This window comes from Aptenodytes forsteri, unplaced genomic scaffold (assembly GCF_000699145.1).
Source record: "Aptenodytes forsteri isolate BGI_AS27 unplaced genomic scaffold, ASM69914v1 Scaffold274, whole genome shotgun sequence".
NCBI classification, from domain to species: domain Eukaryota; kingdom Metazoa; phylum Chordata; class Aves; order Sphenisciformes; family Spheniscidae; genus Aptenodytes; species Aptenodytes forsteri.
Window position 1 is genome coordinate 32,325 of NW_008795101.1, and position 22,472 is coordinate 54,796.

At 39.3% G+C, this 22,472-nt stretch overlaps 1 protein-coding gene across 1 annotated transcript in view; it reads left to right on the top strand.

Annotated features, from left to right (window-relative positions):
* Nucleotides 1–22,472, top strand: part of RANBP3 (RAN binding protein 3) — a gene marked incomplete at its 5' end in the record, with an annotated part of 43,427 nt that overhangs the window by 14,349 nt on the left and 6,606 nt on the right. Inside the window, 13 exons of the mRNA XM_009277062.1 lie at nt 1,055–1,091; nt 1,177–1,263; nt 3,898–3,969; nt 5,163–5,228; nt 6,767–6,859; nt 7,984–8,087; nt 14,106–14,225; nt 14,873–14,976; nt 17,333–17,411; nt 18,318–18,420; nt 19,313–19,437; nt 21,398–21,518; nt 22,171–22,313. Of these exons, the coding sequence (XP_009275337.1) occupies nt 1,055–1,091; nt 1,177–1,263; nt 3,898–3,969; nt 5,163–5,228; nt 6,767–6,859; nt 7,984–8,087; nt 14,106–14,225; nt 14,873–14,976; nt 17,333–17,411; nt 18,318–18,420; nt 19,313–19,437; nt 21,398–21,518; nt 22,171–22,313 (1,254 nt within the window). The remainder of the gene's footprint in view (nt 1–1,054; nt 1,092–1,176; nt 1,264–3,897; nt 3,970–5,162; nt 5,229–6,766; nt 6,860–7,983; nt 8,088–14,105; nt 14,226–14,872; nt 14,977–17,332; nt 17,412–18,317; nt 18,421–19,312; nt 19,438–21,397; nt 21,519–22,170; nt 22,314–22,472) is intronic.

Genomic DNA, 22,472 nt, shown 5'->3' on the forward strand with positions numbered 1-22,472 from the left:
CCTGTGCAGCCTTAATCAGTCCTGTTGTATGTTGCCTGATCCTTGTGTGTGTGCCTGTTCTCCATGCCAAAGCGTGACTAGTTGCAGTGGGGAAGGATGAGCTCTGGGGCTGCTGCGGGCTGTGTCCGTGAGCTGCCGTTCCTCCCCAGGTCAGCCAAGCTCTGAAGTGAGACTGTGAAGGCGAGGTGTCTGTGTGTGTATCCTGGGGCAGGAGTGGGATGAAAGGGTAGTGTTGGACTAGAGAGAAGGTCCAGTATGTCAAGAGGTTTTTTGTAATGAGATGGAGGTGCTAATGCTGCCCTGGTCACCTTGCATAGTGAAAGAAATCCATCATGGGATTATGTTTTGCAGGAACAAGGGAAATTATATTAGCTGAGGAACTGGCAGAGCAAGTAGGAGAAGAGACCTAGAAATCCTCAGAAAAGATGTGAAACGTTTGTTCAAAGACTTTTTGAATATTGTCATAGTTGGTAGCCTGTCGTGCTTCCTGTTTTGTTCCTGGTACTGTGGAAGATGCTAGGAGACTATCTGTTGGTAATTCCTATCAAAATATCACAGTACTGGTTTATAAACCGTGCTTTGAAAGACATTCCTCCAATGCTGTCCTTTTGTTGAAGGAACTGAGGTCAGTTACATTAATTAGGAAAAGTGATTTGGAATGAACTCCCAAATAATGGGTATGTTCATGATGAGCTTGGAACTTCTGATATTTTTAAAATCAAACCAAATTTGAAAATTGTCATTTTCAGATTTTCAATATATAGAAAATTGTAACTGTAACTGTTGCATAGTCTCTAAGGATGTTAGTGCTTGAATATGAATTTTCAGGTATCTTATTTGTAAATGAAATATTTTGAGTTAATCTTATCTGATAGTATCTGGGTGAAACTCAATATGCCTGCGTGTGAGTCATAAAAATAATGCTTTGCCTTGAGTGTATATCGACAGTAAAGAAAAAAATCTCCAAACTGATGATTAAAACACTGGGATGTATCTAAAGAGATTGAAATATTCAGTATGTGATTTTTGTTTTATCACTGTCATCTGATTTCAGAGATCAGCAGATGGATCAAGTCCAGAAGATGGAGATGGTAAGAGATTTGATTGTAAGATTAAAAAACATGAGTTTATGTGTCTCCAGGATTTTGAGTTTTCTCTAATTGCTTTTTTCTACAGAATCTGATCGAGAGGATGGGAGCTACTGTCCACCTGTAAAGCGTGAGAGAACTTCATCCTTAACTCAGTTCCCTCCTTCTCAGTCAGGTAAATGTTGTTACAATATGTATGAGAGGTGGGTTTCCTTCTTATACTTTTTCTAGTCATTTCAGCAGTGTTATTACTGTCTGCTGTGCTTTGGTTTAAGACCGCAGCAACCATGTACTCCGACTTTTTCTATGGTCTGTGTTAGCAAATTCAGTGAAGCCCAAAGGAGTTGATAGATACGTTTTTTAAATATTTTCTAGCTGTAAGTTTATATATATTTAAAGTTTCAGCTTTTAATCTTCTGCTGTTAAATTGAAGAATTTACCAGAAATCTCTTTGATTTGTTGTGATCACGTTGCTTCTTAACAAACTTATATAAATGCTACCTTTTTCTTAGTTACTCTGCTGCTAGGCAAATCTTCCAAGTCTTGGGTCGTGCTTAAGTTGTTTTAGTCCTTTTCTTTTAAAGTGGAGAGGATTCAGTGCACTTCAGCAACATTCTCACCTGGCAAATGCAAGAGAGAATGACCACTGCCTGTTTGTGTATACAGTCAAGGCTGCAAAATCACTGGGGAGGCTGGGGTAAATTCTTGCAATTCACATACGCGGGAATGGTCATGTTTGATATTTGTGTTCACCCACAGGATTGGTCTCTAAAATTTATGCCTTCTCTCTTCACAGACAATAAGTTTCTAGCTTTGGTCGAGAATTATTTTAGTTAAGATGTGTCGGTGCTTGGGGCAGGTTTGGAGACTTCACTACTTTGTTTACGTTGTCTTAGTTGAAATAAAGGAGATGAGGGAAAAACAGTAAAGGAGAGAACAGTAAAAAATACTCCTCTAACATATAGCATATTCGGGAAGTGTGACTAAAAGATGAAAACCTAGTTACTTTGATTTTAATTTTGAAGAAGTAAGTGACTATGGAATTTAACACGTAGTTGCTGATATTTTATGGGCTGCTTAAGATCTCCTTTAAGATCTAGATTTTTCTGGCGTGCAATTTAGCAGGTTTCAAGGTGCAGTCCTGTTTAATTGAGTATGGTTCAGGGGACCAACGTTGCTGCTATCTGCTTACTGATCACTCAGTAAAAGAATACACTCTGCACAAAAATAATGAATAGGGTTTTTTGCCTGTAGATTTTCTGTTAGGATAACAGAATGTGTATAGCCTGTTAGGAGCTTCCTTACTTATTGGACCTTATATTCCTAGGTTCCCTATAATCACTAACTCTTCTAGTCTGTAATGCCTTTATCTTTTGAGATTAGAATCTCTCAAATCTCAGATATCGGTTAATGCTAACATTTGTTAAGAAGTGGAGGAAAACAGTTTATTTGGCTCTTTTTATGGTTAAATACTAGATGTTTCAGAACCCCAGTATACTTTCTCAGCACCTGCTTGGCTAATGCACTTTGACTGGATATGGTCATTTATTCCCTGTTTGACACTCTTGTTCTCTTCTGATGTGTGACAATGTCAAGTAGTGACAACTTTGATTGGAACTGCAACTTCCATAAAGGCTTCTTTGAATATTGATGACAGTATTTGATGGCCTTGGTTTTCAGAAAATCTTTCACTTTCCAAACCTCTTAAATTGTTTGTGGGGTTATGTTTCTTTCAAGGGTAGGGAAATTTTGCTTACATGAAACCTATGTCATGTTTAAGCTTAGGGCAGGCCATAATAAAAAGAGAAGATGGAATTAAAGTAAAGAAGCAAATATGAAAAAAAATCTAAAACTTGAATACAAAAGGCAAGTGCTGCATCTTTTAGTATAATGGTGTTCAGAGATGAGTTTCCTTTCTCTTTTCAACATACTTATTCTTCCATAGCCTCATAAAAGCTAAAAGAGCTGATAAATAGCATACTTTACCTCATGCAAGATGATCTGTGGGAGACAAAAAACCCCAACCTACTATTGTTGCCTTGTGACTCTTGATGCTTCTACCTCCTGCTCTGATCATAGTATTTCATAAACTGCATTGTCTGTGATTCTTTGTACAACACCGAAAGTACTTCAGCTGCTGAACCAGGGCCTTGACCAAACTCCTCATTACTCGCTTCTCTATGTCCCAGCAAAGGGTCGAAAGGAAACACTGTCCTTTGCCTGTCCTTTCAAACATTTTTTTGTTCTTTTGTTGACTGTTATGCTTCTTAAATGTGACATCTGCAAATACTCTGTACTCTCCTCTGTTTCTGTAGAATTTTTGTCTTTGCAGAACAGTTCAAACATAAGTTGCCTAGCTCTTAGTGCAAACTATGCTATCACTCTTAAGCCTTTTGAGGAGCCCAGGTGTTAGCTTCCACTATTTAGCAAGCATTACACTCCTTTCAGCCCTCTCTGCAGAGGCCTTTTGAAATGTTATACGTATTTTATAATTATAAATTCTAATGTCACTTTTGATTCCTAGTTCAGATACAGTTCAGACTGGGAATCCTGTGTTATCTTCCCTCCAGAATAAATGAAATTTGCTCTTTCTTTTTCAGGAGAAACTAAGGGGATTTTATGGACAATGACCTATTTACTTCTGTGGCTGTAATACTGTTTTAGTTTAGAAAGAAAAACCTAAAATAAACAAGACAAATGACTAGAAAAATTGTTTTCAATTTGCAGCCTTGATATGTCTGGGAATGGAGTTTATAATTAAGAACAACATACACAACTTCTCTTTATTTTTATTTTTCCTTGACTGCAGTAACAAAGAACAACGTCTTCATGCCATCAAGCTTCTGTGAACCCTCTACAGGCAATTCTGACTCAGAACCAGGTTAGCTTCCTCATTTTTCTGCTTTTTCTTGGCAAACTGCTGTCAGGCTGTCATGATCCAAAGTACTCTGACACTTCAGATGTAAGACCCTGTCTGGGAGAATGGATGTTGTGATGGTCCTGATCTTAACAGCTGTTCTCTTGCTCGCTTCATTGCTTGATTTTGTGCTTGCTGGAGGTAATTGAAATAACAAATACCAAAATTCTTAAATGCTTTGGGAGTGGTGGTGGAAGACTGCAATATGACTCTATGCCCACCTGTTAACCTCGAGATAAAACTTAAGGGAAACTTTCATTTATCTACTTTGGATACTGGTTTTTTTGGTATTGAAAATCAAATGAACCATAATCTATGGTCATGACGATATTCAGCCATGACCTGTGAACCCTGTGTTGACAGTACCACTTATTTTGTTAATCACTGTTGTTCTGTGGTTTGGTTGTGTTAATATCGCTGTATAGCACACTGTTATCTTTTGCTTAAATGGCATGAGAATAATGAAGTACAGTAAGATGGTAAGGTGCTGAGTTGTCTTATTCTGAGCACAGCCATTATGCCCCTAAAATGAAACATTTTATAATTATACCTTTTAAGTTCTTAGGAACTCATTTTGTAATAGCTGTGGATTTATGAATATTTTGAGATTTTGGTATTTTATCTAAAAGCCTTAACTGTAGTGAGTACAAGCAAAGGAATTTCTTTTACCTTCATCATATAAAAGCATAAGGCAAAAGCTAATGGAATTACAAGATACTAATATTAAGCAATGAAGTTTAATTTGTGATAATTAGCAATTGGGTGCTTGTTAGCAGCTGTCATGTTGAGTCATACTTTTGATTGTCCTTTCTTTAGTTTGATTCTCACTATTAAGTACCTCTAAGTCCTTCACAGAAGGAACTCCATTTCTCTTGTGAAAATGGTCTGTTTCATGTTTCTCTGCAAAATGGTTTTGAATTTTTTTCTTGCAACAACTTGTATTTCTGCCTTTGATGTATATTTGGTGTGATGATCACTGAAAATTCAGACTCCTTCTGGAAGAAGGGAATTTGTTCTTTGGGAATCTCCTTATGACTTTGGATATTTATAAAACTTTTGGGTTGTTACAATGGGGAAAGCATGATGAATTTTATGACTGACTGAATGTATGTAGTATGTTACCGCTATGTCCTTCTAATTTTGTATTTTGCTTCTAGAGGAAAAGAGCAGTGGATTCCGGCTGAAGCCACCAATACTTATTCATGGTCAGGCACCTAGTGCAGGTGAGTTCAATGTTTTCTGCAGCAGTACAAAGAAACCAGTGCAAGCATTTTATTTAGGAGTTTCCTCAAACTGCTATTGTAACTGGCAGGTGGCAATACCTGTGTTTATGCAGAAAAAAAATCTTGTATTCTCCAGAGCGGTTATGCCCATATCCACTGTGTAATGTGTATACACACATCCAAATTTTGGCTTGGATCAGTCATGCATTTCTGAAACGTATCTCCCAGTTGTCTCTGCTTAGCATGCTTTGATTCAATTCTTAAGAGTAGTCCTGGGCTCTATGAACTGAATTCCTTTGGTAGCAAACTGGAACAAAAGGGGTGTTCCAGGAGTGCACTGAACAAGTTCCAGCCATTAATGGGCACTCAGTCTGGGACCAGGCTAGAACGGAGTCTGAAATGTTGTTTACTCCTCACTTCCTCCTCTCCCTGGCTTTTGACGATAGTGTGGATGTCAGGTCTTTGATCCTACCTGTTCTGCTGTACAGTTTGGCTATGTGGTTTGGCTCTTACTGAGTTACCTGTTTACTCATGTAGACCTAGCCAGTATAGGAAAGACATTAATATTACAGGTCCTTAGGAGTTTAAGAGAAAAAAAAAACTATTTTGGTAATGGAAGTTATTTGTTTTATATATGTATGTATGGAAAGTGTTTATTTTGTTTGCAGGAAGAGTAGTAAGTTTAAAAAAAAACAAGGTTTTTTGAGCTGACATATGAATGGTTGAACTGAGGATCATTGTTATATTTCGGGTGTTGTCATGCCCTTTGAATATGGGTGGCCTGAAATGGAACTGCTTGCAGAATATTCAGCTGAGTTGCTATGAGTAACTTCTGTTGCAGTATTTTATTGGATCAAGAGTTCATCTTTGTTTTGTTCAATGAAGAAAACTGAACCTTCTGGGATTGCCATAACCTTCTAGAGTTGATGTACAGATTTTTTTATTAGGTTGTTTAAGGTCAGTTGGCTTTTTGAGTCAGAGAGGAATTAAAGAATTGTAGTGCTGTGTATCTTACTATAGCAAACCAGAGGCTAGGTTAATTCAAAAAGCCAAAAGGTTGTTAAATGAAACAACATGTAAGATTATTACACTACCAATACATTTGATTGTACGAAGAACAGAAAAAATACCGTTTACAGTATCTGGAAATGACTTCCTTGGAAGGAGAAAAGAAGACTTGGAATGTGTAGTTGAATAATATGTCAGTGAATAAGTAGGATTGCTTGTGTATTGTTCATTTCTCTTAAGTTTTGACTTTTATTTCTGAGTCATTGTCATAAACTCTCCTGTGCTTTCCTGGATAAGGTAGAGAATATATTTTAAAAGTGTCTTTTAATGCTAGGAAGTTGTCTTCTCTATTTGGGACTAATTCTATTTTGAGGCTGAGTGATGGATGGGAAAGAAGGGGGTGGAAGCTCTTTAAATGTCTGGTTTTCCATTGTATGTTCTGTTGAAAGCAGTTACAGAGAAGACTAGATGAAGTTGAATTTTTGCATCTTTAAAGCTTTATAGCTCTTGAAAAAACTTTGTACTTGCAGGTCTCCCTAGCCAGAAACCGAAGGAACAGCAGCGAAGTGTGCTACGTCCAGCAGTATTACAGGCACCACAGCCAAAAGCTTTCTCGCAGATGGGTAAATAACGCTTTTGCTTTCTAGAATACTGCAGAGGGAGAACAAAAACACAAAATCTGCTTAGTGTAGCGGTTTGTTTTTACTCAGCATCTGCCTTTGTTTTGTTATGTTTCTCCTTTCAGAAAAGAAACATCTTAAATGTTAATATCTGTGTTACATAAGGGATAACACAGTTGAACCTTCAGGTTTTTTATAGGATGACTGTTTGATGTTGCCAGGTCTCTAACTTGGGTGTAGTCCATGCTTGGTTTTTGGAATAAAAATACTTTTTAAGAGTGACAGCATTGACCCATGGTGTAATAAGCTACTGCTGATCAATTGAACAGTAGTGCTAGACTTCAGCTAGCTGCACAGTGATGTAAAATGCCTAATTCACTAGGAGGTACCTCTAGGCTTGGGGACCATTTTGGAGTTGGGACTTTGAGATACACTTTTAATTCTTAGTTTGGTCATGTATATTATGCTTATTGTATTGTTATGGAATTTGATATAGCTAATAGAAATAGGCATCATTGAAAACTGGAAGTTAAAGTAAAAAAAAAACAAAACCTGTTCAAGGTGTCTGTGTCTCTTAAACTCCTATGTTTCCCCAGCCCCCTGCCTTTTGTTATTTGGAAGTTCAGTTTAACTGAAACAGAAGTAACTTCAGTTAATGCTGAATCTGGCATAGAACCAAACATTTCTAGCTTGATTTCTTAGCATGCCTGTTGGCACAGATTGGACTCTACAGAGGACTTAATATTGGGGAACAAATTTTCAGTGGGAGTTCAGTATGTAAGTAGCTAGATCAGTCCAAAGAGGAGCCCTGCTGGCTGTGAACAGTATTAGATTGGAGCAGGGTGGTTGCCTGAAGTTGTATGTGTTGAAGTCCCTGCAGCGTTTGTATAGATTAAGCGTCTCTTTGCTGACTTGGTTTTCTGCATTTGGAATTTTGATTCTGCTAAGAATTGCTGAATTGTGGTCCTCATGTCTCTTGCAAAATACTATAGGAACTTGGAGTTTACATTGCAATGTTTCATGGACTTAAACAAGAAAACAGCATGCAATTTGCTATAGAAAACTTACTACTTTTAGGACAATCTAACTATCTAGAGAACTTATAATTTTCTCATTCCTTATTGCAGTTCTCAGCAGTGGCACCAATGGTGTAAATATCCTGCCAGATTCTGCAGCCACATCAGAATCACTAAGTAATGCAACACTGAAAAGTTCTGACTCTGAAGACAAGGTGAGTTGGAGAAGGATTGGAAGGACAATAAAGGTGACACACTTTAAAATAGTATTCTCTGTTCAGAATCTGAATGTGAGTAATGTGAGTGCAGTTTCATCAGTGATAGCCCCCTTATCTATCCATACTATGGTAGTACACTTTAGGTGTAGCAGTAGATTTTATACTGTCCTAATAGTATGTTATATTTATCTTTACTAACTCAAACTGTAACAAAGATTTACTGAATCCACAGTTTACGATGGTTTTCATACCTGTTTTCCCTCACAAAATATAAAAAAAATTGCTCAGTTCTGCTTCTACTCTCATTGGTTCCTTTTAGTCCGTCTAGCCTTATTTCCAGTCTTGCTGTAAAATCTTACTGCTGCTTGAGTGATGCCATTCCTACCATAGACATTAGATTCCTGTAATTTGGGTGTCTTGGTTAGTGGACTGATAGTCAGAATACTGCTTTTTCATCTGATCAGATTGCATGAAGAAATAAATCTTCCTCCTGCAGGTTCATCTCTTACTCTGTGTGCAGGGAGTGGGTCAGGAGAGTAGGGAATCGTCTTCTAGGGGGCAGGGGGGGGAAGCTGTCTCCTCCAGTGGCTGTTGCCAGGTCTGCCTGGTGTTCCTGTCAGGCCAGAGACTAAGAAGCATTTACTGAATTCCTATTCCCGTCTGAAAAGGCTTTGGTTTTGAGCTGGGCGAACTGAGCAGTTTACGTTGCACGCGTTCAGTCTTCCTTCTCAGACTGCCTAGCAAAAAGTGGTCCCCTGCCCATGGATGATGGCTTTACTGGTGTTGTCTTGATTTCTGACAATTGAATGTGGAATGGTGCTGGGAAATGTGAGGATGGAAAGCATACAGGCAACTGAAGTGAATGAGTAACACATAAAGAAGCTTAGACAGGAGCTGATAGTGGGTAAAAACCCAGAGGCAGCAAATAAATTCCAGAAATGGTGGAGGGAGAGTGCAGGTAATGAGGGGCTGAAAAGCTTCAGCTAGAGGAAAAGGCATCTAAGTGCATTAAAAGTTGTTTATTCGGTATCTTGAAAGGAAAGTAATGAAATAGTTCCTTCCCTCTTCTGTGCAAAGTGTGTCCAGTCCTTTCTTTCCTGCAGGTATTGAGCTAACCATTGGCATTTTAAGATATGTTGACTGAGAGCATGAGGAGGATGTTTGGGCATTTTGAGGGTGGGGGGTTTTTTGATAGCTTCGTCAGACAGCGGGTAGTTCTTTGCCATGTCGAGCATAGAAGTAGTACTGTTAGCAATGCAAGAGTATGCAATGGTTTATTTGAAATTCAAGTCTCAATTTTGAAATCTGAATATCTAAGCAGAAAGACTTCAAGCGTGAATGGCTCTTAAGGTTTAGTGAAAGGCTACTGCCATAATTAAGTAGCAGTAAGTAAATTCATTGCATGGATCAGTATGAAGTCTTTGTGGGACATGCTTGTTACCTCTGTGTATGTCATTAGGGAGACCCTCTATGTATCTTTAACATCCAAAAGTCCTTTTGACTTTTCTAATCAAAGTCCAGAAATACTGACCTGGGAGGAAGTTCTCTGATAGAAGAAAGCTTTTAAATCTAGATGTTAAGGATTGCTGAAAACTAAACATTAAATGGTATAAAGCTTCATAACTGAACACTTGCGATTTTACCAAGGAGTGCGGTGGGATATTCTTCATTGTCTTGGCATTTGTAGTCAGGATGGACCATCTGCCTGAAGCTTTCTAGCACAGCTATAAAAGTAATTGGAGTTCATACAGTAGTTGTGTTAAATGCTGGAGTCTCTGCAGAATATTAGATTGCTTGATAAGAGCGATGGTAATCGTCTGGAATTAAGTTTCATATTAGTAATTGTATGTGCAGATCTGTGGCATAGATTTGATGTACCACAGAGACAAAGCTTCCTTGTTGAGGGCAAGTACATGGTATTTTGCAGTTATGTATGAGCCTGGTCTGCCCTTGTTAGAGCAGATGTGAGTCATGGTCTTATTTTACTGGCAGAAAAGATTTTTCTTTGAGGTATCCGTCTTGTGCTTATACAAGGTAGCAGGGTGGGAATGTTCTCTATCTGGTTGTTGTCCTACTCTGAGCATCTCAGTGGCAACCTGTACCTATTTGGGCTAGGCCTTGTCTCTGTCTTGAAAATCCCCAGGAAACTGCAGGAGCCCTAAGCCACATAGTCCATAGATGGGTACAAGCTACAGCCTTCTAGTCAACCTCCCTTGACTGGTGGAACAGTCTAGTGGCAGAAAAAGGATGTCTTTGAAATGCCAGAATTAGAATCTGAAGGCGGATGATACAGCTAGGTTATGCAAAGGTTATGTCCCTTAAACATAAAATGGGATTTGCAAAACTCCTTTGGACCCAATCCAGTGTCTTTTCCCCACTGCTTTCTTTCCCCTGTGCAATATGTGTGGAAAGTGCCATGGCTGGCAGCCCATCTGAAGCACCTGTAGACGACAACACCCTGCATGAGAAACTAACAGGAGGAATTGGAGATCTATGTGCAGTGGCAGTTCCGTAACCTCACTGGGATCACAGATACAGGAGGTTCACTTGGACAACTGGAGTACTGCACTGGATACATATGGGCTTTTTAGGAAGTAAAGCAGGAAAGATGAGAAGAGGATGGTTTCTGCTATGCTCAAAGCAGCTGCTTGAATGCAGGGGGTTTGGTTTGGGAAAGGTGCTGAGTTGGTCAAGGCTTTATAGGTTAAGATCAGAGGGGAAGCCAACAAGGAGGAGATTAAGGTGAACCTTCACTAGAGTTGGACTGATCAAGAGAAGAAAGTACTAAAGCCCTTGGAGAACTAGAAGCTTCACAGTTGCAGGCCTTGGTTCTAAAGGGAAACTTCAAGTACTTTGGCATCTGATATAATGGCAACATGTCCTGGTAGAAATACTCCTGGAGATTTTAGGACTAAGTTGAGGACAGGGATTTTTTTTTTGATACAGGTGCTGGTTAAGTTGATCAGTGAGATACTCAGCTGGACCTGGTATTCACAGCAAAGAACTGCTTAGAAATACAAAGGTTGAGAGTAGCTGTGACTGCAGCAGCTATGAGATGGAGTTTGAGATCCTGAGGGAAGTGGGGAAGATAAGTAGCGGAGTAAAGACCCAAACTCCAGGAGAGAAGACTTCAGCTTGTTCATCGAGCTTGTTGGTAGCATCCTGAAGGACAGAAGGGCTCGGGAGAGCTTGTTATCTTTATGGACAACCACCTCAGAGAATGAGTAGTTTATCCCAATATGCAGGAAGTCGTGTAAGTGTGGCAGGAGGCCAATGTGGATGAAATAGGAGCTCCTTAAATACAGAAAGGGAGTGTACATAAGTTGGAAAAAAGAAGTCAAGGTACCCGAGAGGTATACAAAAGGATTGCCTGGATGTGTGGGGAGAGAACTGGGAAATCCAAAGCTTAGCTGGAGTTGGAAATGACCAGGGATGAAAGGGCTGCAAGAAGGGCTTCTACTGGTGCATTAGCAGCAAAGGCAAGATGAAGGAAAAATGTAGGCCTGCTGCCAAATGTTGGAGGGAACCTAGTGATGAAAGACATGAAAAAAATCTGAGGGAGTCAATGCCTTTGCCTTGTTTTTTACTGGAGAGGTCTGCTGTCAGGTCTACCAGGTCCCTTTTCTTAGGGAAGGTTTGGGGGAGTGACTTATTACAGTAAATTTGCTTAAGGACCATCTAAGATGGGACGAGACAGGATGCATCCATGGGCACTGAGGGAGCTAGCTGGTGTTACTGTGAGACCACCGCCTATCATCAAAATGTTGTGGTACTGTGGGAGGTCCCTGTTACTGGGGAAGAAGAGAACATGGCACACGTTTTCAAGAAGGGCAAGAAGGAGGATCCAGGAAAGTAGAAACTGCTCTCCTTCCTCTCCCTTCCTGGTGAAGGAGTCCTAGGATATGAAGCACCTTAAAGTGCTTGAGAACAGCCAGCATGGATAAAACATGGTGACCAACCTGATTTCCAGCCGCCCTGCCCCCCCCCCGCTCTGAGATGATTGGCTGTGCAGAGAGCAATACTTGTTGGCTTTGACTTTAGCAAGGTCTTTGGCATGGATGGTCTCCAGTATTATTGTCATAGCGAAATTGGAGAGAAATGTACTGGTTGGGTGGAATTTAAAGTGGGTGGAAAGTGGGCTGAACCAGTGAGCTTCAAGGGTAGTAGTCAGTGGTTCAAAGTCTGATGAGCAGCCAGTTACTAGAGGCATTCCTTTAGGGCTGATACTGAGGTCAGTACTATTTAATGTTTACATGAACAACCTGGCAAGGTAGAATGAATCTTACTAAGTTTGTGGGTGCCAGTAAACTGAGGGAAGGGGAAAATGGTCAATATGTTGGAAGGCAGGGATGCAGAGGGATCTCAGCAGGCTGGAAAAATGAGCCAAGAGAAACCAACTGATGGTCAACAAATGCAGTCCTGTACCTGGGGTGAGATAACCCATGTGTCTGCTTTACTAAGACTGCAGCCGTTAGGTTCAGAAAAGTGATTATTCCCCTTTACTTGCTACTGGTGGCTATGCAGACAAGTGCTTGGAGATCCTGGTGTTGCACAAAGGATGTTGACACAAGTTCTTGTGTACAGAATTTATTAGCAGGGTCTATAGCTGATAGTATTACTTCTAAGGGTGACAGTTATTTTATTTTGGAGGAGGGGAGAGCAAAAGGGGAAAGAAAAGGGAAAATTTCCCATGGGCCAGCCAGGAAGACAAGTGACAGGGGCTCCCTAGACAGGCATCTTCCCCCGGGCATACTCTCCAGTGGAGCAGGTGGTACCCCATAATACTCTTCCTGCAGTAACTATATAGTTTTCATCAGGATATGCTCAAACTTTCTCCTGTGGTTTTTTTTTGTGTGTGTGATGCTGTTAGTGCTGATTGGAGCATGCTTTAATGAGGGGCAGCTGCTGTGTGCTGATTAGTTGTTAGGCTTTGTGTGTGCATATTGTTGGGTCTTCTAATGTAAATCAAAAGCTATGGGGTAGGAAATTAGGAGAGAAGAGGGAGGGGGCAATTCCTGTGCTGGGAAGCAATTGCTTCCCAACACCACTATAGGGGTTTGCAGGTGCAAGGCCCTGAGTATAATGGGATGAGAATAATAGGAGAAAATACTGCCACAGGTGCTCTGGAAAACACTGCCGTGGCAGCTGCAGTGAAAGGTTACAGAGCTGCTAATGCAGAAGTGCAGTTAGAAGGTCCTTAGCACAGCAAGTGGTTCAGGAACCTTGAGGTCTTGTGCAACAGTGACGAACAACAAGTTGAACATGAATGAGCGGTGCATCCTTTTATTGATTAAGACAACACACTGATCTGCTTTACTAAGACTGCAGCCGTTAGGTTCAGAAAAGTGATTATTCCCCTTTACTTGCTACTGGTGGGTGTATAGTTTGGGGCTTGCCAGTAAATGAAAGGCATTTACAAACCACTAAGGTGACTAGTGGCTGGAGCACATGATGTCTGATGAGAGAGTGAAAAAGCTGAGTATGTTCTGCTTGGACTAGAGGAGGGGAATTGAGTTGTTCTCCTCAACTATTTAGTGGTGGGCTGTAGCAAGATAAAATGAGACTTGGAAGTGCCTACCAAACAAATGAGAGGCTGCAAGTGTGGGAAAGGGAGATTCCAGTTGGGTATTAGGACAAAACTGCCGTATTTAGTGCAGTTGAACATTGAACCAGGCTATGCAAACTGTAAAACTGCCATCCTTTATTTTTTTGAAACTTGACTGTATGAGGTCTTAGGTAGCCTAGCATAATTTTGAAGTTGGTGCTGCTTTGAGCACGGTTTGGACCAAACAATTTAGAGATCCCCTTGAACCTTAACTATTCTGTGATTCATTAAGAAAGACGTTCTAAACAACAACAGAGGATTTTTTTAAATGTAAAATTTGCCTTGTAGCTCTGGAGATGTTACTGGCTTGTCATTGTAAATGACTGTGTGCCTCACCATTTCATAATATGTGGGTTTCGTTTAAATAAACTCAATTACCTAGGCTAAAGTTTTCAATTTATTTTCTTTAGGCAGGAGAATGTCAGAAAAAAGAGTCCAACAATACTTCAGATGATGACAGCTGTGAGAAGGCGGAACTAAATGCACAGCAAGCATTTGTATTCGGGCAAAACTTAAGAGATAGAGTTAAGGTAAACATATGTTCATTATCTTGACTAAGGGTTGCTGTATTTAAGTGAGGATAAGCAGCAGTGGAACAGATTGTTTGTTGGCATGAACATTACACACTGTTTATGAAGTACTTTGAAGCCACTATATAACGGGGTTAAAACCACCATGTATATATGCAAAATTAGAAGCTGTAAACACAGTTTGGTTGGCTGTTTAGTAAAACCGGTCTTCCAGACATTTAATAAATTAATATTACTGTTTAGTAGCATAAGAAGCTTTTTCAAAAATAAATGCATCTGTTTGCAATCATAGGTAACATCTAAAGCTCAGTGTGATGTAAAGTTTTCTCTTACCTTTTGGGTCAGAATTCAGTTGAAATGTGTTCCTAAGATGCTCCCATTCAATCAAGATTTCACAGAAAAGAAAAACAGGGCAGCCTGAGTTCAAACCTGTGCATGGAGTAATTGAGTTGCATTGTTAGTACCTCCTGTTGAAGACAGGTTTGTGCAGATTTCCTAGCATAATGAAAGAAAGTGTAATACTGGGACGTAGGCTTATATTGTTTTACTGTAGAAAGTGTTTGTGGATGGAACTTTGTCTTGGGAAAGAGTGAGAAATTTTGTGGTCAGTAGTTAAAACTGTCAATATGTACGTGTTCTTTTTATAGCTAGGAGATGAAAGCGATGAAACTGCCGATGTGCAGAATGCTGGCCTTCCTACATCAGATGTACCTTCTGCAACAAATTATTTTCTACAGTACATCAGTTCCAGGTGAGACTACAGGGAAACCTATAGGACAGTCTTCCTTATTTCTGTGTTCAAAATTACTTGTGATTCTACTCTTTATTGGATGCAGGGCTTAGACTGGGTCAGTGGGAACCCAGGCTTTTGAAGAATGAGGTGGCAAACTTCAGATCTGAGGGAATCCTCAATCATCTGGTCAAGGGAGATGCATTTGACACCATTTACTTGACCAGGTCCTCACCAAAGCCTCTTCAGAAAACTAACAAGCACAAGAGGAGAGAAGTCTTATCATGAATGATTAGAAAGAAACAGTGATGGAATAAACTGGAGCTACCAGCAGAATCCTGTAGAGATCTGTGCTGTATTTGTGTTGTTCAATATGTTTCATATATGATATGGATAAAGGGAAGAATAGTTTAAAAAAAGTCATTTGTTCATGATAATAAGCTTTTCAGAGCAATAGAGGCCTGTATGAATAAGCAGGAACCTAACTGTGGGAGGTCTTTGAGAGAATTTGACTAGGCAATACCATCAGAAGAAATTTGATGTAGGTATATGTAAAGTGAGGCAGCCAGGAGAAAACTGTGCTAATTCCGTATATACAGTGATGAACTCTGAACTGACAGCCTTCGCTTAAGGCTAAGATGTCGATACTGCTCTGTGAAAATCTTAGCTCAGTAGTGGTCAAAAAAATCAAGTAGTGTTATAGAAAGAGTAGAAAACAGAAGAGAATTTCTTAGTACACAGAGCTGTGAATTCAAGTAATAACTGGAAAAGCACGGGGGGAAAATCCCACTGAGAGCAATGGAGTAGAGCGACATATCTGCTTCTGGAAGAACCTGAACTGCAGATTGTTTGAGGCCATGAAATAATTGTAGGAAAAGCACCAATGTGTGCTTGCCTTGTCCTTACACTCTGCATTTTTAAGACCCTGTTGTTCACCTGCATGGCCTTCACCACAAAGTAGGCACTAGGCAGTTTTGCAGTCTTAATCCCTTTTGACATTGAGATTTTCAGATGATGCACTGGAGAGGTAGAGAACACCACGGAGTGACTGTGGATGCCAGGTCGATGCCTTTCCAGAGACGCTGTCAGATTTTTTAATCAGATTTGGTAGACAATAACTTCTAATATGTGGGCTTCAACTACTGGAATATTTGTTTATATCTTTCAACCTGTATGATGACACCTACTGCCATATTTCGATTGAATCTTCGCTTTGGGAGGATTTATTCATGGTAGGTCAGTTGCCAGAAACCTACTTTTGGGTTTGTCTTTAAAAAAATAAGCATCTCTAAGTGGAGTTGGCTCTGGTTTTTAGCTATCAGAGATGGCAAGACATTACGGCAGTCAACTTGTAAAAGAAACTCCTTCCTTTGTGTAACACGCTGCCAGCCCTTTAAAAATTGTAAATGTACTCGGTCACATGGCAGATATCAGTAGATCATATTGAGTTCCCAGTTGGCATTTGGAGCTCAGAACTGTGGTATTTAATTCCCTTAGTAGGCAAAACTTTCTTCCCCTGAGGATTTCCTCTGTTCTTTGAATCTCCTTAATCAGAAGTAGCAACTCTACATGCAGGATTTAAAGGTTTGTTTGGTTCCACTTGAATAGTGTAGTGACATATGTGCCCCCATTTTCCAAACTTAGTGAAATGCACGTAGGCTTGATTTCAAATGGTCTACGTTCTGCATGTTCACTTAGTAAGCGTGTTGGTGGCTTAGAGTGGTATGCCTGAAGGGAAGGCAGATGAAATGACTTGTTAAGTTTGAGTCTGTAAAATAGTAAAACTATTGTCCTTCCTAAATGGGATTTAAAATCTATTAATAAAAATGCCACATGGGAGGAGGATGCTTATTCTACAAGGAAGATGTGAGGGCTGAGATTTGATCGTGAAACTTCTTGGGGAGGCTGTAGCATTGCAGGTAGTCCAATAAAAGGTATTACTTATCCCTGCTACCTTTGCAGTTGTTATATTGCAAGTGGTTTTGTTCCAATTTGTTCCCTTTCTGAGAAAATTGACCTAAAAACATGCAGTGGTTCAAGCTTGTGCATGTAGAATACTGTTAAAAAAAAAGTACGTTATATGATTAAACAGTAAGCCCTCACTTAGCATTCAGCATTACTTAATATGTAATTAGATATATAAAGGGAGATATTTACAGTGACAAAATCATTTGCCATTATTCTGAGAGAATTCTCATTCTGTCAGACCAGTATGTACTCTCGTGTTACTAAGTTGAATTAATTTTTGCTTATGTTTCTGTGTCAACCAACGCTTAATTTTTAAAGCCAGTGCCAATCGCTCACTTTTTGAGGAATTTTATCAGAAGATAAACAGATATTTTTCTGGCTTACAAGACCTGTTTTTTTTTTCTTTCAGTGTAGAGAACTCTACAAACAGTGCAGATGTATCTAGCAACAAATTTGTTTTTGGACAGAACATGAGTGAGCGAGTCCTAGTAAGTATCCACTGTGTATGAAATGTTGTAATCTTGTGAGTAGTTTGCGTTATGGATTCTCACTCAGAAATTTTAAGAACTTTTCATTATACTTGTCACTGGAGCACGGTTTTCTTTCAGTGGTTTCCCTTGTAGGTAACTTATTTTGAGCACAGCGTGGGGGTTCCATTACAAGCTATTGTCTGCAACAGTAGTGCTCTTCAGGATTTCCCTGACAAGTTCTACCAGTGTAAGGAGATTGAGTGCCTTCTCTGTAGTGCATGTGGTTCTCAAGTCCAAGCACTTTATGGCACAGCTTGCTTCTTTAAATGGCTTTATCAGTATAAGTATTTGAAGGTGTTTTATGTTTGTTTGTCCTCCAAATTGAGAAAAGGTCAGTTACATGACTCTCCCAGTGATGGGATTTCAAGTCCAGCAGTAAGGCAGCTGCCTCAGTGCTGAGGTATGATTCAGGAAGTTCTGTGTTTATTGTGTAAGGTATAACGTCCAGTGCCTCACTGTTTCCTACCGTTGCTTTTACTGCTATGCTGGTACAAAAGGGAAACACTTAATGCTGTGCATTCATACCTGTCTAACCACTGAGCAGGGAGTTCAGTCAAGTATGCCTTGAGTTGATCTGTAGCTGAAATTGGTTTGCTTTGTTGAACAAAACTTCAAAGTAAGGGTTGAAATTTGGTTTCAGTTCAGGGGAAAATAATTTGAACTGGTTTTCAGGTCATGCTCCATTCAATTCCTTGGCCAGGATAGTAGGATAGCTTTTACTGTGAAAGCATGTCATCTGTGGGATTTTTTTTTGCCGTATGGTTTATAAACACCAGGGCTTCCCTCAGTAATTGATCACTAGTCTTGTTCTGCAAAATTAATGTATGCTTTCTCTCTTCTGTTTACCTCTTCTTTTTGCAATAGAGTCCACCAAAATCAAATGAAGGTAGTACAGAGAGTAATAAGGAGAATGCTGCTACAGAGTCTGGGTCTGAATCATCTTCTCAGGAAGCCACACCAGAGAAAGGTGAAAAACAAAATATTTTAGGAATGGTAGTTAATCCTTGTTTAAATGATTGCATTTTTCAATATCCTGTTACTTTATAAAAACATAACATTTTTATGTTGCCTTTACTGTCTGCTGTAAGCAAAGATACAGGCTTGGGGTGGGAGGTGATGTGCTGGATGCTATAGATTCTCTTGTACTTTTGTCTTTTAATATTAAACACGTACAGGGTACACTGTTTTCATGGTCGTTCTGTGGTATTGGGAGTATCTTCAGCAGAATGAAAGTAGAGGGAATTAACAGAGCAGGTACTTGAACCTACAGAGTGTAGAAGAAATGTGGCAAACTGTTTTTTAACAATTCTATTACACTTCCAGTGACGGAATGTCTGAGTCAAATTTATGTTGTATTGAGTGGGTGCACCAAATGTGTTGCTTGAACCAAGAACTGGTTTGCTGGATTCTAGACTTCTGTGACTCTTCAGATTGACAAGATTATCTGGACATTTTGGGACCTATGGGTTTTCTCCAGCAAACTGCTTGCAAACCAAAATAAAAGTGAAAATGAACCGTGCTGTACATGTGTAGGCACAGCTGTATAGCTGGTAGCAGTATCAGTTCTGCTGGAACACCTACAGATATGTAGGTGTCCATGTGTTAGCAAAGGTTTTAAGATACTGTATGCGGGGACAAAATTTTCCAGTAACTTACCTCTTCTGTCCCTTGTCTTGTGCTTTTAGAACAAGTCTTAAAAGACAAGCTTTAACTTCTGCTTTAAATTCAATCCTATTTCTAATGTTCTATTAATGTCTGTCTTCTGTACTTTAGTTCTCCAAATTCTACTTGTGTGAGACCTTTATAAATCTGAAAAAATTATATGCTATTCATTCTCAAACTTTCAAAATGTTGTTCAGCTAATAACATTTCAGAATCACTGGCAGAGTCTGCAGCAGCCTATACTAAAGCAACAGCAAGGAAGTGTTTATTAGCGAAGGTAGAAGTGATTACTGGGGAGGAAGCTGAAAGTAATGTGTTACAGGTAAGAAACAGATAAAGTAGAGCTTTGAGTTTATGGGGATTCATATGGATGTCCAGTGAATGCACACCACTTGATTCCCTACAACTCAGACATCCTCTGTATCTCTAATGTACTTTCTTGTGTTAAAATGCAAATTTTGATTATTTATTATCAGATCCTTATTTTGTTGTTTCTTAATTTCCTCTTTCTGAATGAATGTTAGTGTTTGGGCCGTCCAGACAAATCTTAAGCATACTTTCCTGAATCCATCACACAAAAACTTCTATCTTCTACAAAACAATTATTTGAAGAAAACTTAAATGAACTAAATATTTTTAAGTTCTTTAATTATTGTACTACTAAAGATTTTTTAAAACTCAGGATGGACTATTATGCCAGCAATCTGGTTTCTTGCGTAGCAGAAACCATAAAACAGTACTCAGGAATTTGTCTTGAGGGACTTAATTGAATTAGTGATGTTTTAGAAGGGCATTCGATCATGACTTAGACTCCTCACTTTAATCATGATTTATTTAACATTGTAGTTATGCATTAACTTAAGTATATTTATATTTAAGTTCAGTACATCCTTAAAAATGTGCAGGGTTTTTGTGTAAAACTAAGTGGTATATATCTTTTTTCCTCCTCTTTATCCTCCAGTTACAGTTTTTTTTCTTGAGATCTCTTAAGTTTCTCAGCACTTGAACTGCATTATTTAAGGATAGCTTTTTTGTTCTTACAGACATGCTGGTCTATTCTGACACTAAACAGATGCACTGTGTCAGTAACTAATGTGTATCAGTTACACCTGTATTATCCTACAAAATAATCTATAATGTTTGTAGTCTTGTACTTCTTTTTACCAGACATGAATAGTCTTTAAATAGTTGTTCGGGTACTTCTCTGTTTCTGTATAATTCAGAAACTCCTGGATGCTTATGTAATCGAACAAGACACCAAAGAGATGAAAGTCCTGTTTCACTTAGGAAAACAACTTTTAGCAATTGTATACTTAATAGAGGACTGCTTTGCATGAATACGTTGTAACTTAACAGACCTCTCACCTAACTTCTGTTCTTTTTTCCTATGAAACTTAATGCACTGGAATCCTGAATGGAACTTGTACAGACAGAACTATGTTAATGTTGCAGAAATGAAGTATACAGAGCTAGGTGTTCTGTGTTGGAGAAAAGGAGACAAATGGATGGAATGAAAAATGGAAATATATTCTCCACCTAGTGCATGCACATATGTGGGGAACTTGAGGGGTGATGGTTTGAGGTAGAAACCTCGGCAGTGACAACAAAGATGGATTAGAGAGGAGGATATAAAGTAGAAATGTTTAGCAGGGCAGGAAAAAGGGAGCTTTTATGGAAAGCAGGAACAGTCCTACCATTAGAAAGTACAAAAGGTGTACTTTTTCAAACTGATGAACCAGGAAGGCAAGAAAAACACCTCTTGTTTATTCATGACTTTGTGTGGGTCAGGCTTTATGAATTGATAATTAACTAACATGTTTGTTCATCCTTTCTTCCTTAATACAGGAAGAATTTTGCTTTGCTTTCATTGTGCTGGGTCTTCCCAGCAACAAATACCACCTTCAGTGGTGCAAAGCACACCTAAGAGTTCTAAAAGAATTGAGTGATTTAAGACTATAGATGACTCTTACCCAGTCTCTTATCACGATAAGTTTCCTCTGTGAAAGTTTGTACCTTATCTGAAAATTGTTCTTGTTGTTTGATCTTGAACACAGGTATTCTTTAAGAATATCTACCTTCTGTTAATAAAACCTTATGAAACCAGATAGCATATTTTGAGGAATTTATTGCAAGAGAGGATGACTAACTTGGTTTCTGCAGCTATAAACAGTTTAAAATTCCAGTATGAAATCTGAGGCGTTTTTAACCAGCTGTAGGTGACTAAATATGAAATATATTACTACTTCAATGAACCACTACGCTATAGAGATTTTCTGTTACAGATTCAGTGCAAGCTGTTTGTATTTGATAAAAACTCTCAGTCTTGGGTGGAAAGAGGCCGAGGACTTCTGAGACTCAATGATATGGCCTCAACAGATGATGGAACATTACAGTCTCGGCTGGGTAAGAGGAACCAGGGGAAATGAGGTGCTGGATGATGGTCAGTGCTATCTTCATAGGATGCTTCCATGACACACAGCAGCATCCACTTTAGGGTTGTGTCTTAGCTACAGCAACTCAGAAAGCAGTTTGGACCTTTTCTCTTGCTTCAATTTATGACCATTTCTTCCAAAGAGGGTATCTTTTCATATCTTCCTATTGTAGCAAACGTTCCAGTTACTTCCCCCCCCCTCCCCCCGAAAGCAAGCTGTATTTAGCAACTAGAATATTTGACTAGAAAATTATGGTAACATTCTTCAGATCTGGGCTCTTTACTTTTTTGGGATGGGGTGCTTGTGGGGGGAAGTCTCTTTGAAAAGTGCACAATTGTTCAAACTGGCAGGAATGTGCATGTCTGAGATTATCAGCTCAGACCCCACCACTGAACTTTGTATTAACATGTAAGACTTTGGACTAAATATCTTTAGACATGACTGATAATCTTTAATAGCCTACATTCTTCTGATTAAGATTTGACAAGTTTTCTGTTTCAAGGGCTTTCCCTTGATATTCTTTGTAAAGAGACTTAAACATTCACACAATAAAAAGCCATCTGGACTCTTTTGAGCTTCCCATTGTCTTTTTCCACCTAACTGATCTTGTATGTTGGCTTTAGTGATGAGGACTCAGGGGAGTCTCAGGTTAATCTTAAATACCAAGCTCTGGGCTCAGATGCAGATCGATAAAGCCAGTGAGAAGAGTATCCGGATCACCGCCATGGATACAGAGGACCAGGGAGTTAAAGTTTTTCTTATATCAGTGAGTACTGTTTTTTTGTTTACATTTCAACCTTCCTACTAAAATTGGTGCTTGCTTAAATTGTAGTTGAGGTAACATTCCCATTCTTCTTGGCACCCTACCTCCTTACCACCACCCCCTCCCCAAAGACAAGGGGCTTGGCAGACTTTGCTTGTCTGA